The 22,675-nt window shown below is 38.6% G+C and overlaps 1 protein-coding gene across 19 annotated transcripts in view; it reads left to right on the top strand.

The window, feature by feature from the left end:
* Positions 1–22,144, top strand: part of WDFY3 (WD repeat and FYVE domain containing 3) — a 364,899-nt gene extending 342,755 nt beyond the window's left edge. For 17 of the 19 annotated variants that reach the window (XM_056803219.1, XM_056803214.1, XM_056803225.1 and 14 more), the window contains 11 exons: positions 1,959–2,106; positions 3,231–3,385; positions 4,594–4,752; positions 7,346–7,525; positions 10,702–10,884; positions 13,063–13,159; positions 14,288–14,611; positions 15,447–15,558; positions 16,224–16,421; positions 18,972–19,124; positions 19,449–22,144. In XM_056803219.1, coding sequence (XP_056659197.1) covers positions 1,959–2,106; positions 3,231–3,385; positions 4,594–4,752; positions 7,346–7,525; positions 10,702–10,884; positions 13,063–13,159; positions 14,288–14,611; positions 15,447–15,558; positions 16,224–16,421; positions 18,972–19,095 — 1,680 coding nt within the window. In that variant the 3' untranslated portion in view covers positions 19,096–19,124; positions 19,449–22,144. Of the gene's footprint in view, positions 1–1,958; positions 2,107–3,230; positions 3,386–4,593; positions 4,753–7,345; positions 7,526–10,701; positions 10,885–13,062; positions 13,160–14,287; positions 14,612–15,446; positions 15,559–16,223; positions 16,422–18,971 lie in introns of all 19 variants that reach the window. The other 2 variants (XM_016423066.2, XM_056803228.1) reach the window with 1 other exon arrangement.
* The last annotated feature ends 531 nt before the right edge of the window (positions 22,145–22,675 follow it).

Genomic DNA, 22,675 nt, shown 5'->3' with positions numbered 1-22,675 from the left:
GAGGCTATTCTAATCTTGGTGGGGGGTGGGGGTTGAGGGGGTGGGAGCAAAGACAGGAAGGTGTTTGAAAATAGTAAGAATTGTATTGTCAACTTCAATGGATAATAATAGGTGGGTTTCAGGTGAGACAATGAAAAAAGTAAAGTGGTTTGTCACCCTTTGAAACACCACACAACTGTAAACTGCTGTTATTATTACCAGGAGCCCCTGGTGTAGAGGAAAGAGCTTCAGATTCAAGGGACACAAGTTCAGATTCTGCTTTGATACTGTGTGGCCCTGGGCAAGTTGCTTATTTTCCTGGCCTTAGTTTTCTTATCTACAAAATAAGAAACCTTGACTAGACAGTTTCTAAGGTCCTTTCCAACCCTTAAATCTGTGATCCTATGACCTCCTTGGATCTTCATGCATTATTAGAATGCTTCTACCAGTAATGCATTTTGGAAATTCCTGTATGCCTTATGATATGTCTTCCAGAGTTGCCAAGGTTCTAAAAATTCATCCTCTGCTCTCATACTCTCTGACAATGAGTTTTTCCAACTTTAGGTAGATGGGTCTTTGAATAATAGATTAGGCCTCAGGCCTGTCCATATTCTGCACCATTTCTCTTGGTTAGGGTGAACCAGAGCTTGGGCTTTGTTTGGTAAGGTCTCTGAGATCAGGTCACCTCCACACTGCAATGAATCTTCACTCATTCACACATCACCTTAGTGAGTAGTCAACATTCACCATTGTCATTCTTTCTTTATATAATTCTTTTACTTTGCTTATCTTGGGCTCCTTCCCTTGACCACATTTTTCTTTTTTATTTTTCCTTTCATACTTTATATATAAAAATACTGTTGTTTTTCAGGAATTAAAATGTGATTGCTCTTGACTCCCATATGCAACACTTGACTCCCATATGATTGGTATATTCAAAAACAAAATAGGTAAAATGCTAGGCACTGGCACTCAGTGTAATGAACAGCATATGTTTAGAAGAGGACCAGGGGTCCTGGCTTCACATCCAACTCCAAACACTTACAGGTGGTATGATCTGTTACTTACAAGTGGACATGAGTCTGTTTCTTCGCCCCACTGAAATGGGAACCATAACAAGAGTGCTGCAGCCTTCTCAGTCTCGTGGGGAAAGTACCTGCCACCTTATGGTAGTGTGTAAGTGGGGAATTTGTATCCCTAACTTACAGTAATTCTGTACCTGCTAGATCACGTAATCAGCTCTTAATCAGAGGATCAGTGACTTTAGAGTTGGAAGGGACCTTAGACACCTACTGGTTCAATTCCTTCATTTTATTGATGAGAAAACTAAAGCCTAGCAAGGTTATGTGATGCCCCAGGGTCATTTGGTAGCAGATCTGGAATTTGAACCCAAATTCTCTGACACCAAATACTTCTTTCTTTCTTCTTAACCACAATAATTCCTAATGATGGTAGTTCAAAACATATGAATCCTTTATGACTATTTTTGAGTCTTATAACTTTGATTAATACTCGTCAGAATAACAGAACCCTGGACTCATGTCTTGGAATGTGACAGAGACACAAATATTTCTCCATGTGTGCGGGTCTAAAATATGTTGGCTTTTCCTCATTAGTCCACATTTGTCAGTACTTTGTCATAGAAAAATAAAATATTGGTTTGAAAAAAGTATAATGATAAGATACATTTATTTTGTTCCTGCTTTTCCCCAAATTCTGGTATGGTCTAGTGAAGAGAAGAAAGAAAACTATTATAATATTCCTTTTTAACAAAGTGAGACTTTGATGGACAGCCAGAAGTATTCAAACCAGATGTGACTTAATTCTCTCCCATTCCCCCTATCTACTATTATAGATTCTTAAATTTTCAGTAGAATTGCCAGAGCTCCACTGAATATATGTTACTGCTAATCTGCCAAGTTGGATCTATTCACCAGTAACTTTATTTTTCAATATTTGTGTCTTCTCTCACACGACAGCTCTTTAAAAAACCTCATCCACCAAAACGAGTGAGAAGTCGACTCAACGGTGACAATTCTGGACTCTCTGTCCCACCTGGGCCTACAAGTGACAAGATCTTTTTTCATCATTTGGATAACCTCCGGCCTTCTCTTGCCCCTGTAAAAGGTGAGAACGTGAGAACCAACAGAGCAGAGGCATGGTTAAGATGATGGTCCACATGGGAAAGTTTATCTTTAGCAAAAGTTTCAGTTTATTAACTGAATATTCCTCACTTCCCAATGCCCTTCCTGGTAATGGAAGCTCTTCTTCTTTCTCCATAAGAAGATACATGCTTATTTTGGAGACCAAAATAAGAAACTGCTTTAACTTTTTTTTCCATTTAATGCTCCATTGAGGAAAACCACAAAGTAATGGATTCTTACAATATGGAGTTAATAGCCTTTGAACTGAAAAGAGGGAAATTCAGGGAGTTTTAAGTGTTCTTATTAACTCAGTGCTTCATCTCTAAAAATGAAGGGTTGTATGGGCAGTGGTCTCCATGATCAATGAAGGTGGTTTGAGGTAATTTATACAATTCCCCCTGCCTTTTGTTTCACATCAACAAAGACTCAACCCCATCTGATTATGGGACAACTTAGCCAGTAACATTTTTACAGCTGAATTGTTTTCCCCTAAGAAATTACATTTTTATAAAATTCTCAAGTTATGGTTATATACTTAAATAAAAATAGAAATCTTAATATTAAATGAGTAATTTGACTCATGAAGTTATGTACCTTATAGTTCAGATTTACAAAGACATTTCTTGGTTCACATTGCTTCCAATATGGTTATGATCTTTGCATTCCTGAATCCATGCCAAATAATGGTAATGTTAAACAGAAATAGATCTGGCCTTCAGAGCACCTAAACCATGCAATTGGCCTTCTCTGCTTTCTATCAAAGTTCATTGTCTCTAAGTCAGCCTGCAAAGTAGTAATTACCCAAAGAGGTACTAAACTAGAGAGAGAGTATAATCCTAAAGGAAGAAGGCTGAGAGCAGCTAAAAAGCTGTAGATCCTACACCCCAGGGTCTCTGGCCATCAAACCATTAGTTAAAATAGACTCTCAGGAAATTAAAAATTCCTACCTCCTAAGAAAGCATTGTGTTTTAATATTGGTATTTCCTGTATGTGTTTGATGAATATGCACATATTGAGATATATGTACTTCCTAACTGGTATGGCTTAGTGGAGTTTGTGTATGACTTTTCCCTGTTCTGTTCTAATGTTATTATGTGTTTTACACAGAACTGAAAGAACCAGTGGGACAAATAGTGTGCACAGATAAAGGCATTCTGGCTGTGGAGCAGAATAAGGTTCTCATTCCACCTACCTGGAACAAAACTTTTGCTTGGGGCTATGCAGATCTCAGCTGCCGCCTGGGAACCTATGAGTCAGATAAGGTTTGTTATCTACTTTCAGAATTTTCTCTGAAGAGAAAAAGGTCAGGAAAAGAAGAAGAAAAGAAAATATTGACAGCAATGCTCATATTTCCCTCCTATTATTATAGTTTATTTCTCTGCTATGTGAAATTAACTAGAGTGAAGAGTGAACCCTATTATTTCTTACTGGTGTATACATGAAGCAGAGATGAAGTTTTTAGCTGTAGGTACTAAGAAAAAGAAAGTCCGTCTCCATCATTCAACACTGTGCTCCATTGCAATTCCTCTCAAAAAAACAAACAAACAAACAAAGAAAAAACATTTAATTGTTCTTAAGATTTTATTTTACTAACTTTGGGAAATGTGGTCATTGGCTTAGTAGCTATTGGAGCCACCACAGAAGTAAGCAAGGCTTGTTGTCCAGGTCTTTGAAATGGCACTAGGTTTCAGATGTTGATGCTGAGTTATTCTCTGAAAGGTATTTATTTCCACAATAATTTTATTTACATTGGCTAGATTAAATAGAGATGATCATTGTTCTTTGACACTGGTGATTAAGATAAAAAGTAGGACTAGAATGGTAATAAATAGGGATAGGACAGGAATGGAGTTGCACTAAATGAAATAAGTTCTTTTCCAACTCGAATATTCTTTTATTCTGCAATGCAGAATATCTTGTATGCAAATAGTCACATAATCATAGAGCCAGATGCACCTTTGAAGTTTCATTATTTCCTCATTTTCATGTGAGAAAACTGACACCTAGAAACATCTCTATCAACAACTTAGAAGACAAATTAGCATTATCTGTGTTGCATTGTATTTTTTAAAATTTATTTTGTTAAATATCTCCCAATTACATTTTATTCTAACACTGGCTGAACTTATGGTAAGAGCTTGGCACCTCTTGAGCCAATACTTACTTGAAGAAAAATGCATTGCAAGTTTGCTTTTTTGGTCACAGAGCTACTTGTTTTTTCACCAAAATAAAGACATCTGTTGAGCATAATCAGAAGATTCATTCATAGTTTGATTCAAAGAAATGGAGAGTATATTAAGACTATTTCTTGATAGGGAATATGCCTTGGGGGACAATTCCCCTGGAATTGAAAGGGGGTGCCTCACTGCCTGCTTTGTGTAGGTATTTATCTTGTTCATAAGAACGTATGAATAGTAAAAGAAAAACAAGACCACTGGAATCTGTATTTCACATGTGTTTTCTTTTGTAGGCAGTAACTGTTTATGAATGTCTGTCAGAATGGGGACAGATTCTCTGTGCAATCTGCCCAAGCCCCAAGCTGGTCATCACTGGTGGGACAAGCACTGTTGTATGTGTGTGGGAAATGGGAACCTCCAAAGAGAAAGCAAAAACCCTGACGCTTAAACAGGTAACAGATGCCAGAGCCAACAGAAATCATTACCTACTCATATTCTAGATCATATTAGCTCTTCTTAAAAAAAATTACCTGCCAGCTAGATCTATGTTTCATTTAATATAATAATTGTCTTCAAGAGAAAGCTATTTGCTGGAATTTTGCTGATTAAATCATACTTCCCATCAATTTACATTATTTTTTAAACTCTTAGAATTGATACTAAGTATCAGTTCCAAGGTGGAAAAGCAGTAAGGGCTACTGAGGTTAGGTGACTTGCCCTGGGGGTCTCACAACCAAGAAGTGTCTGAGGCTAGATTTTAACCCAGGACCTCCCGTCTCCAAGCCTTACTCCATCCACACAGCCACTCTGTGTGGTTTACATGGTTCCCTGGTTTACATTATATTTTACTTTTATGTTTCTTATGTATGCAAAGCATTGTTCTGGGCACCAAGGCAGATAAAAAGATCTGTGATTTGTAAGTCACAATCTCTGCCCTCAAGGAGTTTGCAATTTTGGGAGAAAGAGAAACCCTGTATTTGTAGCTATAATACAAAATCAAATCTCTAACACTTGCAAAAATTAGACTGCCCTTCTAGCCCTTCACCCTCTCCTCTGTACATATCTTGAGCTATTTGACAAACCCCTAAGTGTACTAGAAGAAGCCACTATTTGAAAAACCCCTTAAAGAATCAATTAAGTAAGTGCTTAATGATTGCCTAATGTGTGCTCAACTCTGCTCTAAAGTATCTTGTAATGACAGAATGCTTTTCTAAGGACACTTATTAACTTGGACTGGTGGCATGGTAAGTAGATTCAAAGTAATTTCTTAAATAGGGACACACCCACCAGGCTGGCCTGGTGCAACTTTGAGCAGACATCTCATCAATTGTTCACATTCCTTCATGGTTACAAACTGTCAGAAGAGCCTTGTGGAATTAATAGTGTAAATAGCATTTCCATTTTATGTATGAGGAAACTGTTCCCATTTTCTATAACTACCATTTGAACTATGGAAGCTTTTAATGCACCTAAATGTGTGTAGGTTGCTATGAGCTCAGTTTCCACCTTCAGGGAAAGCCCAAAGACTGCATTTGAGTTGCTGAGCCCCCAAGTTTTACCAGCCAGGGTATGGGGTTACAAAGTTACCAAGCAGAGGATATGAGTTTCCCGGGGCCTTGCTGCAGATTCACCTGGACCGTTTTCAAATATCACTAAATGGTAATGATATAACAAGGTACACATATAGGTAGCACTTCACATTTTACAGAGTTTAAAATAAAGAATTCAGTTCAGTGAGTAGATTTCTGGAGTATTTTAATAGTGCCTGCCAAGCCAGAAATAAACAGCAAGGGGGAACCTAGTTGGCTCAGTGAACTAAGAACCAGGCCTAGAAAACAAGAGGTCCTGGGTTCAAATTTGACCTCATTGTGACCTTGGACAAGTCACTTAACCCTATTTGCCTATCCCATATCACTCTTTTGCCTTGGAACCCATACATATTATTGATTCTAGCAGGTAAGTGTTTTTTTAAAAAGAAGGGTTTGCCAAACCTCAAATAAGGATCTCACTGTATGCCTAGCATTTTAAAACAAATGAATTTTTTGACCAAATAGATTCCAGAGTGTTTATCAGAATTAATAAATACATTAAAAACTTTCTAATGTCATTCAGGATTTTTTAATGCTCCTTTTCTCAGAATCTTAAAATTATATATTTTTTTCCTCCAGAATACAAAAGCTCTTCTTATTTTGAGTGGAAAGAGGCACTCAGTTCTAGAACTTTTCCAGCACAAATGCCCACAGACTCAAGTAACTGTTTATAGAAGGGTTTTCAATAACACTACTGACCCTCCAATGAGAGAGAAGGTCTTCCTTGTTAGGCTAGCAAGTTCAATATAAAAGTGTTCATGGCATAAAGGAACAGTAAGAATTTAAAACTTAAATTCCTCACATGACAGTTCACAGATCCCTCAGGGAGACCCAGATGTGAAGCCTAGTAGCCCTGTCTCACACACACAGGCCCTGTTCTCAGGGACCTTTCAGACCAGTTAGAGTGAAATCCACAAACAACTCTGATGAAGGCAGAATGAGATTACTACAGAGGGGGAGAGGTCTGAGCAGAATTTGAAGAAGGCTTCTCCTGAGTGTTAGGGAAGGCTTTCTGCAGGAGATAGCCCACAAAGAAAGAAAACAGGGGTTCAAACAGATGAAGATAGGTATAGTGGCTGGGGCTAGGGGGAATCTTGAACAACAATTTGCCAGAAAGTTGGAGAAGTTGGTGGAGGTTAGCTAGGGGAGGATCTTAAATGCTAGGCTGAAGGTTACATTTTATTTAATAAATAATAGACTACAGATAGTCACTGAAGATTTTCCAGTAGAGTAGTGGCCGTAATTACTTGAGTTGAAGAAAGATAGTAGGCAGATAAAGGGAGGCACAAAGTCCTGGAAATTTTGAGATGCTACTGTATTAAGAAACACTTTTCTCCTGTTGTGTAGATGGTAGGTTAAAAAAAAAGAAACCTCTACTGAGTTTTTAGATAAGGAATTCTGAAGTGACTTCAAGACTCCTATCATTTTGCTCTTTTTCCATGTATCTCTCTTATAGGCATTACTTGGCCACACAGATACAGTCACCTGTTCTACGGCCTCATTAGCCTATCATATAATTGTCAGTGGGTCACGTGATCGAACCTGCATCATTTGGGATTTGAACAAACTGTCATTTTTAACACAACTGAGGGGTCACCGAGCTCCGGTTTCAGCTCTTTGTATCAATGAATTAACAGTAAGTAGCAGATTACCTCCTTGTTATTTATGTTTGGGAAGATGAACAATTGTAGAGAAAGTATTTGCTTTGTCTTAGTTACAGCAAGACTGCTCTACTTTTTACCATAGGTCATTTAAAAAAATACACTTTCCTCAATTTATATGATACTTTTAAAAGAGCATGGATATTAAAGTGTATGGACCAAGACACCTGTGCTATTCCAGCAGTCCATTTAATGTTTCATGTGATTTTTCATTTTAGTTTAAATAAAACTTTATAGAATTTTACTAAATATCTAGAGTTTGATATTTTATACGTACATTTTCATATTTTTTGAGATTTAGAAATTTAGAGGCTAAAAGGGAGCCTACATTATTTGCTTCTTAAAGTGAAGAATAAAACACCTGGTATGAAAGTATTTTCCCTCAAATATTTGGGGTATCTCCCTCCCATATTTGATTGTCTTTTCTCTACAAATGTCTTACAAGTTTTCAAAGATCAGCAGTAATTAGTGTGCATAGTATGTAATGAACAATAAAAAGAAAATGTACCAACCCCAAAAGCACCACCAGAGACCAAGCCCTGGAATAAAAAGGGCACCGGGAACAGAACCATGCCAGCATTTCTGTGTCTCTCAGCCTCTGTGGGTGAAATAAACCCTCTGGAAGATGAAAAACAAGTATTGGCCATTATGCTAAAAGAAAGGTCACACAGCAAGGTACAAGCCATACTATATGTGCCCAGTTCTGTAAGTCTATCCCCAAGGCTGATTATCATGATTTCTACTAATTTCATCAGGTAATTCCAAATGCAATGCTCTTGTTCAAGCCTAAAAAGACTGAGAACTTGTTTGAATCAAAATTCCACCTTTTTGTAGGATGCTAGATCAATAATAGCCAACCAAATTTATTGGCTACTACTGATCCAGGCAAATGGCTTTCTACTGCTGCATCCAAATTACATTTAGTTTGAACAAATGAAACTTACTTTTGCAGTAAGAGCACCCAAAGATACAGCAATTTTAAAAAAGAGGCCAAGTCATTTGCAACTTTCTATATAAGTTTCCAGATATGTCTGGTTTAGTTTATTTTGTCTTGACAACTAAATATGAAGACTCAAAACTCTGCCATTTTATTATCAAACCCAAGATTTCACATTTTTGAGTCCTGTTCATGACAATTTTCTGTACATGCTGTCATTAAGATTTTGCTGTGTTGCAGCATAAGGAGCATGGAAATATGCATTGCATGAAAGTACTGATATAAACCTATAACCGACCATTTACCCCCTTAGGGAGGGAGACAGACCAAATCATAAAATGTTAGAAAGCAATTTTTAAAACATTGTTTCTACATGTAATTGGGGAGAAAAGTGGAAAAAGTTAAATAAAATATATAAATATTACTGTGTCACTAGCTCATTCAGGATTTATTACTTCTGATGATTTGGAATTTGTTGAGAAAATATTCACAATTTGAAGAATGCTACCTGCTCCAGAAGTAAATAGTGTTCCTTAAAATTTTACATTTGTCAAGACCAAAAGCAAGATGCACTGAGATAGCCACAAATACTTTGGGAAATATTTTTGTTTTGTTTTGTTTTGTTTCAGTTCTTCCTTTCTTAGTAAAAGAGTGCCATTAAGGTATAGGAGGTACCCCATGTAGAATGGTACTGAGGCAGTTAGCAGGGCAGAAAAATGAGGTCAGATGTGTTTTAGAGGGATTGGAGAAAATGGAGAACCTGGGAAGTATCCCCTAGGAAATGGGCCACAGGTTGATCTGAACAAGCAAATTTTGCTTTCTCCTTAGGCAGATAGCTTTTCACTGATGTTTCTGTTCTTTAGCAGAATCCTTGAAGATTGTGGTCATTTCCTTTTTTTATTTTGTTTGGGATTGACTAAAAGCAGAATGAGAGGACTTAATTTTAATTTTAAACTTCTCTCCTCTCTTCATGCCTCTTAACCTTCCTGTTACCTTTCAGTTTCTCTTTTGCTTTGGGCATCCTTCTTCAGAAATTCTAGAGTCTACAGTCCTGTGCCAGTACAGTCATCATTAGATCACTTTCTCAGTTGGTACAAGGAAGGGTAAAATCCAGGGTCACCTTTGCGTTTGGGATTAGTAGGACTCTTAGCCCCTGTCCCAGTAGGTCCATAGAAAGAGGGAATAGAGGGAATGAGGGACTTTTGCCCCTACATTTTTTTTAGACCTACCAGTGATACAATTAATGAAATGGTTTTTCCAACTCAATATCAGAAAGTGGAGCCTTAGGTTAGTAAGTTTCTTCAAAGGAAATTCACATTATAGTTGTCTTCTCTTTGCCTTTATTTATCTATCAAAAGTTTGGTTTTTTAAAAACCCTTACTTTCTGTCTTAGTAAAAAATCTAAGTCAGAAGGACTAAGGCTAGGCAAATGGAGTTAAGTGACTTGCCCAGGATTGCACAGCTACAAAGTGTCTGAGGCCAGAATTGAATCTAGACCTGGTGCTCTATTCACTGAGCCACCTAGCTGCTCCCAGTGAATCAAGAGTTTTAAAAATAAGTCTTATATGTAGAATGGTTATACTTTTAAATAGAAATTTAGTAGTTCCACTTATTTTTTTTTAATTTTTTTTTATTTTAGTAACAAACTTCCATATAAGTTTTCATTATTTTTTTTTCAATTTCAAACATTGTTCCTTGGTTACAAAAATCATTTCCAGTAGTTCCTCTTATTAAGAAAGATTTTTGTATACAAACTAGATTCCCCTCCGCCCCCATGTTATTTTTGTCTTACAGTGATCAGATTTGTTTTCATTTTATAAATTAGGTGGTGCCATTTTATGGGTTCCTACCAGTAGCAGGGAGCTTTTCCAACTTTTCTAAATATAAACATTATTGTGTATTCAAGGATTACTTGCTGGAGTGGTTAATAAGCTATAAGGGGAATGGGAGTTTGTTTGGGGACTACTTACTACTAAATCCATTATATTTTAAATTTAATGTAAATCTCTGCTTTTAAGTTGGTTAAAACTTTTGAAGCTAGTGGGGAAAACCATGTCCATTAAATACTATAATGTCTTAAATACTAAAAAAACAAAACTGAGAGTGATCTCAGGGCTTAAATTTTTTTGAGAGATTCTAGGGATTAGATATGCTTCTGAAACTAATTTGTTTCTATAGGGAAAAAAGGCATCTAGCTTTCTCTTGTCTTTTCAGGGGGACATAGTATCTTGTGCTGGCACATATATCCATGTTTGGAGTATTAACGGGAACCCTGTTGTGAGTGTGAACACATTCACTGGCCGAAGTCAGCAAATAGTATGTTGCTGCATGTCAGAGATGAACGAATGGGACACCCAAAATGTCATTGTAACAGGACATTCAGATGGAGTAGTTCGAGTAAGTAATTGTATTGGTATTGTGTTCTGCTCCAAAGCTAATAGCCCCATTATCTGTCTTGGTAACATCTAGCCCCTTCTTGCCTTTCCAATACTCTGATCCAGTGACACTACCCCTGCTGGCTCTTCTCATACAATACTGTTTCTCAAGTCTGTATTTAGGTACCTGAACAATAGACTTCATATAGTCAAATACTTAGTGTAGTTGGGTGGACACATTTAATATGTAACCAGCAGATGGCACTCTCAGGTCGGGTTTGGCTGTGTGAAGGACACCAAAGGTCAGAAGTGTCACTCTCTCCTTTACCTTTGACCGTCAGAATTTTGACAAGGCCCAGAGCCGGGACACTCTTCTAACCTCATACCTTTCACCTCTCACCAGCAGCCCTGGGGTGCTACCTTTCTTTGCTCCATACCACACTCTAGAGCCACAGCTTTTCATGAAAAGGATTCTGTGGCCTATGGGTCAGTAGTCCCAAACCATGTGATTCATCAGTCTCTACTGTTTATGTGCTTTTAAAAATTGCTAATGAAATCAAAACCATAAAATTCTCTCTCACATGACTCCACCTCCAATGAAGAAAAAGGTGTTTTGGACCCAACATTCATAATTCTGTCCTGTTTAGTTCTGTCTTCCAAGATATTTTCTGGCTTCCTCCATTGCAATCCCACTATATGTAACTAATCACTGAGCTTTCATGGATCATTATTATGGTCATAGTTCATATGATTATGATCAGAGTTTGTTTGAATTAATTGAAATTTAAAACTGATTAAAGAAATAGAAAAATAGAAAGTGCCTGTCAGCTGCAGTTATAGAGGAAGGAGAAGGGAAGTTAAATTTCCCCTATTCCTTTGCTGGTTTTAAGAAGCAGCAAAAATACAAAGCACCAATCCATTCTAGCCATATCCATCAGTTTTGTTTTCTTTTTTTCTTAAGGAGCAGGGACCACGGCCTCCAGAGCCAAGCCTACAGGACTCAGATTCTCCACACTTGCATGGCAAAATGTCTATGGGCTCTTCTGCCTTTCCCCATTATGGCTGTGCTGCCATCACCATGCTTACTCTTCCAAACATGAACTTCATCCATTCTCCACCCTTAGCTACTTCAACTTGTTGCTATTGCTATACCTCAGGAGTCTTTTTTTCCTTCCCCTGCTCCAGACTGGCAAATGGGAAGGTGCATGCCATCAGGTCCAGAACCTTCCCTGCTTGCTAGGGAAGCCCAAATACCTCACTACATGTATAATTGGCCATTGGGGGTTAATTGGAATCTTTCCTCAGAAAGTTCTTCCTTGTTCTTAGAGAATGATTAATTAATATTTCCTCTATAATTCTGTGTCATTCACATAAATATGTTTCTCGTTTTCCCATTTTTATCCCATTTTGCTGTTGGGGTTGTAGCCTCCACAGTCCCATGCATCTTCTCCAGTGACGGCACCAGCCTTGTCAATTACTCTCCAAGAAGGCTGGACTTAATGAACCCAACTGGAGGAAGAACTGTCTTGGGGACTTCCTCATCTATAAAAGGAGAGCAATGAAAGCTGTTGTACTTGCCTCACAGGGTGGTCATGAAACTTCCCTGATATCAGGATGCAAATCTATTGTCATCCCAGTTTTTTAGGTGAGGAAGTAGAGACAGATGGTAATGATTTCCTGAGGATCATATAGAGGCAGGATTCAAACCCAGAATGTAGTCCCAAACCCAAGTCTAGTCCTGTCAGTCAGCTAATATGCTAATATGCTAATGCTAATAGGCACCTACATTGTGCCAGGCACTGTGCTAACTCTTATCCAGCATGCCATGAGGCCTACCACACACTGTGCCAGATATTATTAATGCCATTCTATTAAATACATGTTAAGTGTCGACTAAGACACATGTTTGAGTCTGTAATAACATTTAATCATTAATCATAAATGTAATAACATTTAATCAGTCCTGCTTATGAGGGAATGAAGCTGGCAGACATTTTAACTTTTTTTCCATCACAATCCAGAAGTGTTTCCTATCTTGTAGCCGCCCCTGGAGAAATAAACATGAAATTCTGTTACATATTTTTGGACATGATGTCATTTCTTAAGACTCTCTACAAAAGACAACTAATGACACATAAATTGTTGGTTGAATTAATATTTTTATATTCAGGTTTTTTTTTATCTTTCATTTCAAAATCAGTTTTGGAGAATGGAGTTTTTGCAAGTTCCTGAAACACCAGCTCCTGAGCCTATTGAAGACCTGGAAATGCAAGAAGACTGTCCAGAGGCACAGATAGGTATCTGTTTCTTTCAACCTTTTCTCAATGATTTTCTTTTGTTTAAAAAAAAAAAAAAGCTGGGTATGACATAGTGAACCCTAGTCCCAGCTCTCTCAGGACCATTGTCCCTCATGGTGTTAGGGTATCCTGAGGAATTTATGTGTCTTTTTTGTCTTCTACCTGTGCCTTCCCCTTCCCTCTCAATTGTTAGGGACCAAAGGGTAAGGCCCCTAGTTCCAGGAAACCATTTAACACCAAGCATTTTTTACAAATGGATAGCTACTTCAAACATATAGCAAAAATAAACATACAGACTGTTTCTGATATCTTAGGGGCATTCTCCTCTTTACCTCCCTTGTCTCTGAGACTCAAAATGTAAACTTTGTTTACACAGCAAGGGGTCCCTTCCTGATTAGATTCATAGATTGTCTAACAAACTTCCCTTACATATCATCACTGTTCTAGAAGACACCATCTGAGATACTCGTGCCCCAGACCCTCCCTCCCAATTACATGAGTATTCACATGATCAGATTTCCCAGCTTTAGTTGGGTTAGGCTTTACTAAGTTTTTTTAAATTCTTACCTTCTGTCTCTGAATCAATACTATGGATCAGTTCTAAGGAAGAAGAGCAGTTAGGGCTAGGCAATGAGGTTTACGTGACTTGTCCAAAGTCACACCACTAAGATGTGTCTGAGGCCAGATTTGAACCCTGGACCTTCCATCTCTTGGCCTGGCTCTCTATCCACTGAGCCAACTAGCTACCCCCTGCTTTGCTAATTTTTAAGAGAGAATTCCACACAGTAGATTCTGCATCTACTTCTCTTTGTGCTATTGTCTCCCTTGTTAGAATGTAAGATCCCTGCATGCAGGAACTATTTCATTTTTGTGTATTCATATCCCCATCACTTAGTAAAGTTCCTGGCTCAGATCATTGCTAGGTACCTGGGTGGAGCAAAAAGCTAAGTACAGATTGGAGAAGGGTTATGATTCCAAAGGGGAAGACCTTGATCACAAGTTGTGGGGGGTAGGGGGGAGGGATGGACTCCCAGCAGTCTTTCCAAAAGATGAGAGAGCTTTTGATGAAGATGAGAAAGTTATAGAAACTAAAATGTCTATTTTAATCCAACCAATGTGTAATAATAGGGCAAGAAGGCCAAGATGAAGAAAGCAGTGACTCAGAAGCTGAGGAATCAAGCATTATACAAGATCCTAAAGAGACTCCCAGCCAGCCAGGCAGCGTGAGCCACAGACCAAGGGCAGCATCTTGCCGAGCAGCAGCAGTGTGGTCAGCTGACAGTGGCTCAGATGATTCCAGGCGCTGGTCGGACCAGCTCAGTTTGGATGAGAAAGATGGCTTCATTTTTGTAAACTATTCTGAAGGACAGCCCAGAGTCCATCTTCAAGGTCCTCTTAACCATCCCCACCCATATCCTGTTGATGTCCGGCATTATAACAGCCTTAAGCCTGGTAATTGAACCCTGAAACCTACTTCATCTGTCTCACAGAACTTGGGAAGGGAAAGATGGAAGCATCTCAGCCTGGCTGGTACCAAGAGAGTGTGGTAAAGAGGGCAGGACCTTAGGGGCACAAGGAATGAAAATTATTTTTTCTATAAAGCAGAGGGAGGGCTTATCTGAAGGTAGCATTATAAAATGAGTCTGAAACAAGCTTGTGAGCTCAGTGTTTGAAGAAAAACATTTCTAAAATTCCTGTATTACTTTGTGAAAGAGGTCTTTTCTCATTTGAAAAAATCACCTACATTTTCTGGTCTCAAAAATGTCAGTTTATTAAAAAGGTTTGAACTTGGTGACTCCGGCTGATGACAAAGTTTGAGGAGATCTCCCCCAAGCTCACAGCAGTGGGCATAGGATAAAAACATGACTTAAGAGATGATACCCTCTCTAAGGGAATTTTTTAACCTACACTACAGAAGCAGGGTAGCTTAGGAGAGACAATAGTTTGTGGAGTCAGAAGACTGACTTTTATTATTATTTATTATTCAGAGCTGGCTTTTATCCCTGTGGGAAGCTAGGGAGCTTTGAGCAGTTGACTCAGCCTGTTGGGTCCTCAATTTCCTCTTCCAAGAGATGACAAAGCTGGATACAGTGGCTTCTGAAGTCCTTTCCAGCTCTGAATCTATGCCCCTGTAAAAGCTTAGGCCTTTGTCCAAAGGGATATGCTAACAAAGTAGCTTGGACTAACATGCAAAGACATTGACTTTTATCCTACACAGTTGACTGATATGATCATGCCTTGATTTCCCTCAATCCACAATTTAACATCTTCTAATTTTCCTCTCCAGGATATAGGTGGGAGCGCCAACTTGTATTTAGAAGCAAATTAACTATGCACACAGCATTTGATCGGAAAGACAATGCTCACCCAGCAGAAATCACAGCACTGGGCATCTCCAAGTGAGTAAAAGACATATTTGATCACCTTTCCAAAATGAGGCAGGTTCTTGACCAGTGGCAGTTGCCAATTAGCTAAGTTTTAAGGAAAAAAGAGATTTAAATTCTATTACAATGATGTATAAATTAAACAAAGTTGAGCTAAAGAAGAAGAGCCAAGTTAACAGTTATGTTCATTTAAAACCATAAGGAATTTTTGCTTTCACATTTCTCTAAGGCAGCAGTTCTCAACCTCTCAATTTGTAGCAATGAGAATACATAATGCATATCAGGTATTTACATTCTGGATCATAACTGTAGCAAAATTACAGTTTTGAAGTAGCCACCAAAATAATTTTTGGTTTGGGGTCACTGCAACATGAGGAACTGTATTGCGGGGTCACAGCATTAGAAAGGTTGAGAACCACTGCTCTAAGGGGTTGCCTTAGGTTGAGTGTAGACAGAACTCGGTGGAGAATCCAGTCATGGTTCTCCAATCGCATCCTTATTGGTCCCACTCTTCACCTAAATAGTGTCTTATGCTCTGAACTGCTCCTCACTAAATAGCTAAGTCATTTATGTGATGTCTGAGAAGTTAATCACAGCTAGACCTCTGTACTCACTCAGCTGCACTAGTAATGATGATGACTTTTTCTGGGATCCCAAATAAAACACAGTTTTCCTTCCAGGGATCACAGTAGGATCCTCGTTGGTGATAGTCGAGGCCGAGTTTTCAGCTGGTCTGTAAGTGACCAGCCAGGCCGCTCTGCTGCTGACCATTGGGTGAAAGATGAAGGAGGCGACAGCTGTTCAGGCTGTTCTGTCCGATTCTCCCTCACAGAAAGGCGACATCACTGCAGGAACTGTGGCCAGCTCTTCTGCCAGAAGTAAGATGGGCTGGTAGGGCTTGGGCTCTGCCTTTCTGGTGACAGCTCAGGTCACCTTGCCACTTTTAGGACATTGAGGTCATCAATAAGCCTTTGGCCAGGCTCTGTGCTAATCTCTGAGATGCAAGGAATTTCCCTGCTTTCAAGGGGTTTTTACTCTATTAGGAGATGCAACATGTGCAAGTATAAGTTTATACAACATCTAAGATAATTTTTGTGGGAGAGGCATTTGCATTAGGAAGGATTATGAAACACTTCATGTAGAATGAGACTTATGACTGAAGTGTTTACCAAGAGGTAAAACTGAGGGGGAGAAAGAAGCATTACAGCCCCATCTAATGGCCAGTACAAAGGCCTAGACATGCGAAATTGGTTTTATAAATGAGGAACAAGCAAGAAGTCCAATGTAGCTTAAACTCAGTATTTCCAAACTCCCTGCCCCCAGCTACCACTCCCAAAGTTCCCATTTAATGTAGGGGACAATACTCTCAGTTCCCCAGGCTGACAACCTAGGAGCCTTCTTGGATTCCTCACTGTCTTTCACCCTCCATATCTAAGTGGATCTCACCTGTGCAACATCTCCCAAACATTCCCCCTTCTCTGACCCCACCCCTTTGCTGCCCCTCACCACCTCACATCTAGAAGGCTGTTCCAGTTATCCAAATAAGAATGGATGATGGCCTGAACATGGCAGGTATGAACTGGAGTTCATTACAAAATGCATTGATTACGAGAAATGCTTTGGAGATAGAAACAAGGAGGTTTGTCAAGAGATTAGGTATGTGGGGTGACTTGGAATGAGGAGTCAAACTTTCTGCTTATCTTACTGAAGTTGGAAGATCTCAATAAAAGGTAGTGTAGCAGTTTTAATTCAGCAGTATAGAATAATAAAAACCACATCTGTTTTTGTTGATGAACTATTTGACAGCAGTGGCAAGGACTTTGATGAGGAAAACTGTCTTTTCTGGATTTTTAGTAGCTGTGACAGCTACAACACCTGCAGAGGTAGTTGCTGAGTTTCCAGTTTGCACAACAGTTGCTTGCCTTTATGGTTCTCCTGGGGTTGGACTAGAATCAGATCCAGTGATCTGGGTGGTGTTGCCATTGCCAGGGCTCTTGGATTTATATAACCTGTCACTGGTTGTTGATGTTGGTTCAAATGGAAGACTCTTCCCTGTAGGGACAATAGCTACTAGTGACTGTGATACCAGTGGTACTGGATGTTGACTAGTCATGATAGAAAATAAAAAAGATCTCGTTAGCTTGGTGCTTTTCCATTTCTCTGGCCAAGAAGCACAGAACTCACTCAGCGTAGCTTTGGTTCTATGCTATTCCGTTGCTACCACAGAGAGGTTTTAGTCCATAGACTGTTCACAGAGATTCCCCAATAAGTTGCAACTTATCTGAGCCAAAGCAAACACATCATATCCATAGCTTGTCTTTGTTTCTGAGACAGTTTATTAGTTTTAAGTTTTTTCTATGTAGAAAAATCCCAAGGTTTGGTTTATTTTTATATATATATATATATATTTAATAAGGACTGAGGGGCTAATGAAGGGAGAGAAAATCAGTGCTTGTGAACTCAAAAATAGTATTGAAAAAGAATAGGTGATGTAACATTGAAGATTGCCTGTCACATGTGTCCTCTGAACCCTGCTGAAATTAGTTTAGATATTCCTACTAGCTAGCCTTGTGTCTGGAGCTCAAGGGACATGTTAGGCAGGAGTGCTGTCTTCACTGCTCCTGGTTATGTCAGCTGATCAACCTTAAAAGGCACTGTACAAGTATAGTTGTGGATGGTCATGCCCAATTGAACAAACCACAGACAGTTCTAAGTATTATCCAGTAAGAAGCATTTCTATTCATTCAACATTCATGTAGATGCTAGTAGCAAAAAGCCCAGTTTCAACAATCAATAATGGTGATTGTGGGGTGAAAAGATTCAAGTTTACAGAAAGAAGGAAGCAAGGTCTTTCAACATCCAGGAAATTACAGGAGTTCAGCAGAGGACCCTCTACTTCAGTTCCTCAGTAGGGTCTAGGGACACTCCTGAATGTCCTTCTAAAGATATAGTCAAGTACCTCTTTAGACCTCATGGTCTAGGTACTTAGTTGCACTTCAGTCATTTGTTTTTCTTCCCTTTTTTTAAGGAAGTGGTTACATTGCATCTGGGATTCAGTTCTGGCTCCACCATTTACTTTCATGTGAATTTACAGAAGTTATTTCATTTCACCTGCAAAATGAGGGCTTGGACTAGATGCCCTCAAAGGTCCCCTCTGGCTCTAAATCTGTAATGCTATGCTCTTCCCTTCACTATATATATATATAGTCCTGATTTTTACTTAGTTTTCCATTGACAAATCATTTTAAATGATCAAGTATATAGCATAAATTAAGCTCTTTTGAAATTCTTCCTTTTTCAGGTTCAGCCATAGAACGAATGCATGCTCTTTATTTACATTTTGTCTTTAAATTAATATTGTTGATCCAAGCAACAAAGAATGAGAGAAGAGGAGGTCCCACTAATTCTTGTTTCTCCCTTCACTTCAGATGCAGCCGATTTCAATCTGAAATCAAACGTTTGAAAATCTCATCTCCTGTGCGTGTGTGTCAAAACTGTTATTACAACCTACAGCATGAAAGGTACCCAGAAGATGGACCTAAAAATTGCTGAGGCTTCCGATGGACTGGCTGGAAACAAAGGTGCGCAGGATCCCTTGCTCAACCTCAAACCTAGCTCCAAATTCTTGTTTTGGGCAATGAGCTTGGAAAGCATTGAAGCACATGGTCTGTGTTTACACTTCTCTGCATACTATGTGTTTTGTAATTGCTGAACTTAAATGAGATCATTGAGTGAAAGGGGCCCAAGACACAGTAATGGAGTTCAGGCTTTTTGAGGGGAACAGCACCAGGAGGTTATTCCCAGAAGTAAAGTTGGCGATTCTCTCTGTTAAAGGTAGCTGTTGAAAATTCAAGCAGAAAATTCTCCCTTCCCTAACTGTCTTTTCTTGTATCTTGTTTTTGTAGAGCTACTCAACCTCGTTTTGAAAAACAAGAAAAGACTTTTTAGAAGATAGTTGTAAATCTGCCTTCTTTGCAAGCAACTGTGTATATTGTAAATACATATAATGGCCTTTTTATCTAAATATGAACTTAATTAACAGCCCATAACATGGGACTTGAGACTAAACCACTAATTTAATGAACTACTTAGAGTTTATCTGGCATCTCTCATCTATCAACTCAATTATGAATATGCTTCAAAAACCACCAAGAGCCTCCTCCAAGGCATCATCTAGGGGCTTCTTTCTCTCCTTTCAAATCCCACCTATGCATGTGTGTCTTCTTTCAGTTGCCCACAGCATTGTCATTTAAACTAGGCTAGTCACCAAAATAATTATGGCCCTTCTTGGTAAGCAGTGTGGGAGAATATTATTCTAGTTGTAAGGTATCCAGGAATTATCGCAGTTTTCTTGGCATTTTATACCTGGCTACTTACCACTTCAGTGTTGTTCATATGTAATAAAGTCAATTTTATACATATATTAGGGCTGCTGTTTGGGTCATAGTGTAACTTCTTAGCATTTAATAATTCAATCAGCTGATTCATGCAGTGCAGGAACCAGCCCAGACCTCCTTAAACCAATGGAAATATGCTTGCATGTAACTCAGAGCTAGTTTCTCTTGCATAAAGTATAAGCACGCATCTTTGGTGACTGGCTTATTTAAAAAATAATAAGAATAATTGTACAGAACTATAACCCTTGATGTTATAACTGGATAGTGTCAAGACTACTTGAGGTCACCTCTACCCATTCAATACCATCTACCTGAAAACAGTACAATTTATACAATATCAATGTCTATATTTTGTTTTACTATGAATATAATTGCAATATTTTTAATATTCAGTTGTTTAATTTGCACCATAAGTAGAAAACAGAGTAAATAAATACACCTATAGGGATTAAAGCTGGTGAAGGGCCTACGGGTAGATAATAGGAAAGAGGCTTTGGTACTGGTATTTTTTTTAATGTGTGTTGAGAGAAAGAGTAATCTAGATTTTAACATTTTTCAAACACTTAGTAATTCTATAAAGGCCTGATATTTTTTAAATGTAGAAAAGTTAATGGCCTTAAATAAGAAGGAAGGGCCTTCATCCGGAGCCTGTGCTAATGTGTGCTACACTTAAGCCAGTTCTGAATTAAATTCACAATCCCTCATCTGTTAGCCCTGGTAATGGACATGCATAAACTTTAATGTCCATATGCACATGCATTAAATAGCTCAGACTCTACACTCATCAGTGTACCCAATGGACTAGAGCCAACTAAGGACAAATTTGTTCTTCCTCCTGGTGTCAAGGAGCCCCTGCAGTACATTCAATTTTGGAAAATTCAATCTTTGTTTCCCAGTATTTGAATTGACAGTCTAATAATGGCCTCACAGTAAATGAGACTTGTTAAAACATTTACATATCTAAGAGAAATTGTTCAAGTACTTTGTTTTTCCAAAAAGATTAATGGCATTGAGGAATCACCCCCTGAAAGAAGTTGTCCTCTGTTTCCATTGCGAAGTTGTGTCATGTTACTGTACTTTTTTTCCGAACACAGCATCTTTGTCCTAAAGTTCCCCTACCAGGTTTCCCCTCAACCAAATGGCAGAGGTGTTTTGTCAAAGCTTGAATCTATGAATCTGTGTGCTTAGTTACTCAGGACTAATTCCTCTGTAACCTAAATGTCTGTGGGATAAACACTTTGAAACTTTCCAACTCTGTGAGCAAAAAAGTGGCTACCCAACCCCACCTGGTCACATTTCCTCTGGCAGCTGGTGCTGTGGGCAACTGTTTTGTTCAAAGGAGTTTTCTTTTGTTCTTACTTCGATGTGAAGATACAAAACAGCTGGAACAGCAGCAGGATCCAAACTCATTTTCCTTGGATCAATTTCTGTTATCCGGGTCCATGTGTTGAACGTAATCCTATTCACAATGTACAGCCATCTTTCCAAGTGGTCTCTGTTCTCTGCAAGTACCTCACATGCCTTCTTTCGCCTTGCTCTTGGAAGCGTCAGAATTCATGTTGTCCTCAGCCATTAGTGTGTAGTATGCAGGTATAATGTTGTGCTTCTGAAAAGGTGAGCTGCCCACAGTGACCATCCACCTGGACAAGAGCAAAACACTTTAGAGAAATTATTTTGCACTTTCTTATGTACAAAGTTGGTAGAAACTTATTTTTTGCTTTATATCATTTAAAGAACTTTTGTTTTGGTAATTGAACTGTGTATAAAATATTTATGCAGTTAAAACTTTTTAGAAAGTATTTTTAATTTCAGCAAGTGTGTTTACTTGTTGCATGACTATTAACAGAGCTGACTTTTTGTGTCAGTGCAATGTATATTTTTTGTCCGGTTATTAACTTGTTAGCCCTAGTAAACAGCCATTGATTTGTACAGCAACAGAAATCAATTGAAGATAACTAGCTAAGACTGGATTGTGGAATTTTGTACTATATTGCAGAATCCAATATCTGTTTTTTGGTGGTTATGTAAAAGGCCTGAAGAATTACTATGTAGTGTGCAATCTGTGATATCTGAATGTTCATTGTCTATCTGTCTGATGCAAAAAGGTAGATTAATACAATTACAATACATGATTAAATGCAATAGTTCAGGTACCTAAGTATTTTTTCCATTTCAAATAAATACCTGCTATTTACCATCAAAAAGTTGTTTTAAGCTTTTTTTTTTTTAAAGCAGAGTCCAATAAAAACTTCCTGAACTTTTGTATAACTGTTTTAAAGCTTTCTTTTTTCAAGTTATGGAATCAGAGACACAGCAGTGTGACATAGAGGCTAGAGAGCTGACCTTGGAAGCCAGGAAGACTTGGGACCCTGGATCAAACAGGGGACTTCCAAAGCCCTTCCCCATCTGATTCAGTTTCTTATGCTTGAGATCCAGAGATTTGGGGGCTTCTTGCTTTTCCTCAGCTGTGGCAATCTCATCCTTCTATCTGGAAGGGTTTCTCTCAGCACCCCATCTCCCACAGCTTTCACATCCTCCAAGACTCAAATTCTATCTTCCTAATGAGCCTTTCCTCTGTGACCTTTCCCTATCTGTTCCCCCATCACCCCTAGCTGATAATGCCTCCTCATTGTCTTTGGGTTAGGGGCTAAGGATATAAATTGCAGTAAAAATTACTGATTTGCATTGTTAGATGCAGCTTCCTCACCTGGGGGGATCACTTTGACAATGTAATC

Source organism: Monodelphis domestica, chromosome 6, assembly GCF_027887165.1.
Source record: "Monodelphis domestica isolate mMonDom1 chromosome 6, mMonDom1.pri, whole genome shotgun sequence".
NCBI lineage: Eukaryota > Metazoa > Chordata > Mammalia > Didelphimorphia > Didelphidae > Monodelphis > Monodelphis domestica.
Note: the sequence above shows the minus strand (reverse complement) of the source record. Positions and strands in the feature narration are given on the sequence as shown.